The 4,889-nt window shown below is 31.4% G+C and overlaps 1 protein-coding gene across 2 annotated transcripts; it reads right to left on the reverse strand.

The window, feature by feature from the left end:
- Nucleotides 1-696: 696 nt before the first annotated feature.
- LOC101491219 (protein neprosin) lies at nt 697-4,880 on the reverse strand. 2 transcript variants are annotated; one of them, XM_004494700.4, is made up of 7 exons: nt 4,404-4,878; nt 4,134-4,220; nt 3,459-3,719; nt 2,758-2,928; nt 2,607-2,660; nt 2,332-2,478; nt 697-2,124 (listed from the first exon to the last, which is right to left on the reverse strand). In XM_004494700.4, the coding sequence occupies exons 1-7, from the start codon at nt 4,623-4,625 to the stop codon at nt 1,741-1,743; spliced, it is 1,326 nt and encodes a 441-aa protein (XP_004494757.1). In that variant the 5' UTR covers nt 4,626-4,878; the 3' UTR covers nt 697-1,740. The 2 variants fall into 2 exon arrangements, with proteins under 2 accessions (XP_004494757.1, XP_073222213.1); XM_073366112.1 differs by lacking the exon at nt 2,332-2,478 and having other exon boundaries at nt 4,404-4,880.
- Nucleotides 4,881-4,889: the final 9 nt, after the last annotated feature.

Raw genomic sequence — 4,889 nt, forward strand, 5'->3', positions numbered from 1 at the left:
GAAAGAGATACTTTAATGAGGGGGAATGGGATGAAGGTAGATAATCCTCTATTTGATCACAAGGAGAGAGGAGGAACTTTGATACTTTGGAAGGGTTTATTTATAGACCCATATCTTATGTCTTTATTTTATGCAAGGATATTGAAACAATGCATTTAAAAGGTTTTGAACTCATTCTCTCCCAAATCATCTCAATATTGATAGGCAGTCAAAATTTAGTGAAGAGATACTTTGTTCCTCTTCATTTTGGAGGCATTCTTAGAAATTTGAATGGTGAATGGTTTGGCAGATTTTTTTGGCTCTTTTGGTATTACAACAAATATAAATGTTGAACTATCAGCCATTGCGGCTGGTTTACAATATGTTTGGGATGGCTTATGTGAATCTGATTCTAAATCTCTTTTGCATTCTTGATGTCTTGTGTGAATCTGATTCTGAGTCAGTTTTTGATCTTATCAGTGAAATTATACCTGTCATCTACCCTTATGCTCCTCTTATGAAACATATCAGAAGGTTTCTCTGCTTCAATTGAAATCTCAGATTCATCCTCACTTTGTGAGAAGACGACTTGTGCACTTTGTAACTAAACGGGGAGTCTTAGGGGTTTAATGTGTAACAGGATCAACTCAATTAGCCAGTGCTTTACAAAGTTATGACAACTTTTCCATTAATTAAAAAAAAATAAAAAATTATAAATCAAAGTAGAACATGCAACCCTTCTGTTGATAAAAGAAAAGTACAACAACAACCCTGTATATGTAACAATCTGATAAAAAACATTCTTACTTGATTCCATATTTCTACATCTGACCAAAGTGAATTTATTTAATATGAGCAGGCCAACCACCACCTTTTAACTAGAGCCTACTCTTTTCCTGGTTTATGGTTTTCATTATTTTCCTCTGTTCAAATTCTTATATGTTTCATGGTAGCATAAATACCAGGTTCAAGAGAAGGCTCATCTTCAGGTCTAAGTATCATAGTTGAAAGCAATCCTTCAAAATCACGGTTATCAGAAATGGGTATAAATTTCTGGCCCAAGTGAGTCATTTCCTCTGAGCTAGCAAGCTAGTATAAATTGAACTAATTGTGACAGTAAATAATATATAAATTTGTTTGTTATGGTTCTAAGATGTGGTTGTCCTCACAACAAACAAGTTATTTGGTGAAAGGGAAGTCGAGGGTTTGTCCAAAAGAGTAATCTGATTCTATAGAATTTCATTGCATTGATTATTTTAAAAAATTACAAATTTTAATTGATTTTTTTACAACCGCCTTTTGAGACTGTGGTTAGCATTTACCTGATACAAAAAATTGTGGAACGAAAATGAATAACTAAAAAATATTTGGGCCTGCAATTCGTACTTAACAGTCTTAATTGACTACTTGTTACAACAAAATATATTGAAGAAATTATTGACCATAAAATATTAGAAAAGGGGGCAATTTAGTCATGACAAAATTAAGCATGACATTTCATAGAAGTAATTCAAATTTTGCCATTTCCAGTCGTGTTTTATGCATTCATGACGTGGCAGAAACAAAAGTGGAAATGGCTCAATTACAATTTTATATTTACGTACAAATAAAGAATGTAACATGAAGCTAGCCAGATAAAGATGAATGTAATTAACTAGCTAGCTAATTAGAAAATTATATTACATATATATAAGTGCTAGCTGAAATGGAAGAAATTAAATAGTGATTATGATAATGAGTTGATTTTTAATCATTTCATGATCATGGACATTGTGGATTGTTGCCAGGGCCACCATAGTAAAAGTATGTTCCCCATTTGTTGTTGTAGGAGCTCTTGATATTGTAACAATTTTTGTTCTCCGCTAAGGTTAAGATGTTGTTCACCGAGGTGAGACTATTGTCCGTGTCTACGATTTCAAGGTTCCTGAAGTAACTTGCTTTTCCGAAACCATCGTCAGCGAAGTGGCCGGAACCCATTTGGGTCGAGGTGTGTTGGCCGTTGGCACGAGTATTCACCACCTCGCCGCCCCATTCCACCATGGTGGCACGGTCGGCTAAGTGCGTGAATAACTCTACCGGCCAATACCCTACCAATGTGTTAGGGTTGTCGCCAAAACTCATCCACCAATTCCCAATTTTCGGATCCTAATTAATCATTTGACAATTATAATTAACATGTTAATTTTTATTTTTATGTTTGAAGAAATGAACATTCACATACATTATGCATATCAAGATTAAAATATAAAAATTGATTGACAATACTGGAAAAATTCTTTACACTACTAATATATCAATATTAATCTGCATTTAAAATTGTAAGGAGAATTGAAACGAAATGAATATATGAACCTTCCAAATGAGGATGGTAATGTCATATTGGTTGGCATCATAAGATGAGAGAGGAGAAATGGAAGCACCAATAGCTATCTTGCTATTTGTTTGCACAAAACCAGCACAAAGAAGGTTGTAGCATCCTGTTGCTTGATATGCGTCACTCTAGATATCATATATGTGATTTTAATAGAAGATAATTTTAATGATTGTGATTGATTAGTAGAATAAAATATGTTATAGTGATCACATATATAAATTCAATGAATAAAAAGAGAAAAATGAATGCTGACCGTCCAGTAAGTGAATAATCTGGGCCTATTGTCACCATAAAGCTCCGGACTGACCTGACTAGTACAATTATCAAAGCTTCAGAAACTATATAATACTTAGAACTATATGATTAATTATATTATTATGAAAGAAATGATAGTACTATAGTACCTGCCATCCAGCTTCAATGCTGTTAAGATCTGAGCCATCGAAGGATCCAGAAAGAATCCAAATTTGAGAAAGACTGAATTCGTTCACAACTTCAATTCTTGGATCCCACACATTTATTGTTGCCTTTGCACCATACACTTCTTGCCCTGATTCTGTATAAGCAATCGCATGCTACATATATAACACAACCAAATTCATTCATTAGAATAAATAATGCTAGAAAATATTATTAGCGGCCGAATATTATATTTTTACTAATAAATTAATCAGCTAGAAAATATTTTTCTAATTCAATAAAGACTAAAAATTATATTAAATTAATTAGAATTATGCATGTATTAATTATTTGCTACCTTATAACCAAAATGATGTTTTCGGTATACCTTATAAACTTTTTTTTTGTCAAAAGAAAAAACAAAATGATGTATACGGATTAAATTAATACTAATATATCCAAATAAAAAGAATTTATATTTATAAATGCGATATGGACAGTTAAGGACATGCTACCAAATCTGAAAATGAAAATATAGTAGTTAAGTAGCTAGGGACCAAAAATAGAAACATTGCCTAAAAAAAGGTCACAAAAAATGTAGAGCAAAGAAGGTAGTGTTAATTTGTTACTAAGTTGAAATGAAAGTTTTGAAAGCAATGAGTTGTAAAAACAATGAAATTAATAATGATAGAGAAATGTGACGCACCTCATGGCCATTGCCGGAAACAACATCCGGGGCGTCGGCGCGGCGGAGTAAAAAAGACGACCGCCGTTGTTTCTTACCAAATTCATATAATGAGTTAGCTCTCAACACATCATGCACCGTGCTCCGCCGTATCGGAACCGTTCCCTTTGGACAACGTGTACCATTTTTGTGCCACATTTGCCATGCACCACCACTTCTCTCATTTCTAGATTCCACGTTAATATTCATATTCATTCCCTTTGGCATTCTTGTTGGCATTTTCTGTTACATTATAATAATAGTAATATTCAAGCCCTAGTAGTTAAGTCAAATGAACTCAACCAAAAATAATAATTAAAAAAATCATAGAGAACAATATAATCACGTATTGCTTTAATATTTAAATATATACTTTTATTTATAATGTTCAATTTATCTAAAAGAGTAAAATAAATAATATTAAGGATTGAAAACTTCCATAAAAAAAAAGATTCAAAAATAAATTACTAAATACATGCATTATAAATATTGAATATTTAAAATATTAATTTTTCAATATTATATTTTACTTTACGTTTTAGAGAATATTAATATTTTCTACTCATGCTAGTAGAAAATGAAAATAAAGTGGAGACCAACTAAAAAATGAAAAAGAAAATAGAATTAATTAATGAAGCATATGTATGATGAATATACCTGGATCTTGTGATTCTTTAAAAGAGGGTGATCTAAGGCTGGTTGCTTTTTTTTGTGAACACAATCAATGAGATCACCATCTAGACTCTGATGTAATTAACAAGATTCAATATAACAATTATGTAAATTGTAATGGTTATATGTATGAAATAAAAGGAAAAAAAATATTTAGCTAGCTAGGTTTAGCAACTATACACATTGTAATATTATTAAGGAATAGTAATAATATGATTTTTTTTTATAAGAATGAATTAATAGTATAAACTATACCTCAATGGTTAGGACAGGAGGCTTGTTAATCTTGTCCAAGTGCCTTTGAATCCTTTCAAGTCTCAAACCACTAACTTGCCTATACCTTGTGTAGTTTAGGTTTTTGGATTCAACTATTATAACGGTTTGTAGAAGAAGGGTGAATAAGAAAGCAAGAAGAAGATGAGGAGTATAAGAAGTGAAACTTCTTTTCTTCCTCTCAAAAATAATATTGTGATCCATTTTTCTCTTTCAACGCCAAGAAAGAAAAAAAAAATAGTTGAAAAAAAGGAGCTACAAAAGCATTACTAGTAATGCAAAATGCACAAAGTAAATCTAACTTTCATGGACATTTCCATTTTACCATACCAAAACAACTAACAACAAACAATGAAAAAGGAAGTTTAAAAACGACTTGTATTGAGAGAAACACATGAAGGTAAAAACTAAAAACTCTATATCTTTCTATTTTCTCTTTCTTATTTTGTATTAATTGTATTAATGTTT

This window comes from Cicer arietinum, chromosome 3, assembly GCF_000331145.2.
Source record: "Cicer arietinum cultivar CDC Frontier isolate Library 1 chromosome 3, Cicar.CDCFrontier_v2.0, whole genome shotgun sequence".
NCBI lineage: Eukaryota > Viridiplantae > Streptophyta > Magnoliopsida > Fabales > Fabaceae > Cicer > Cicer arietinum.

Coding starts and splice junctions, on each gene's coding strand:
- LOC101491219 (XM_004494700.4), bottom strand. CDS start 4,625: ATGGATCACAATATTATTTTTGAGAGGAAGAAAAGAAGTTTCACTTCT. Junction 4,221..4,403: donor CTCCTGTCCTAACCATTGAG/GTATAGTTTATA, acceptor TAATTACATCAG/AGTCTAGATGGTGATCTCAT. Junction 3,720..4,133: donor TAAAGAATCACAAGATCCAG/GTATATTCATCA, acceptor ATAATGTAACAG/AAAATGCCAACAAGAATGCC.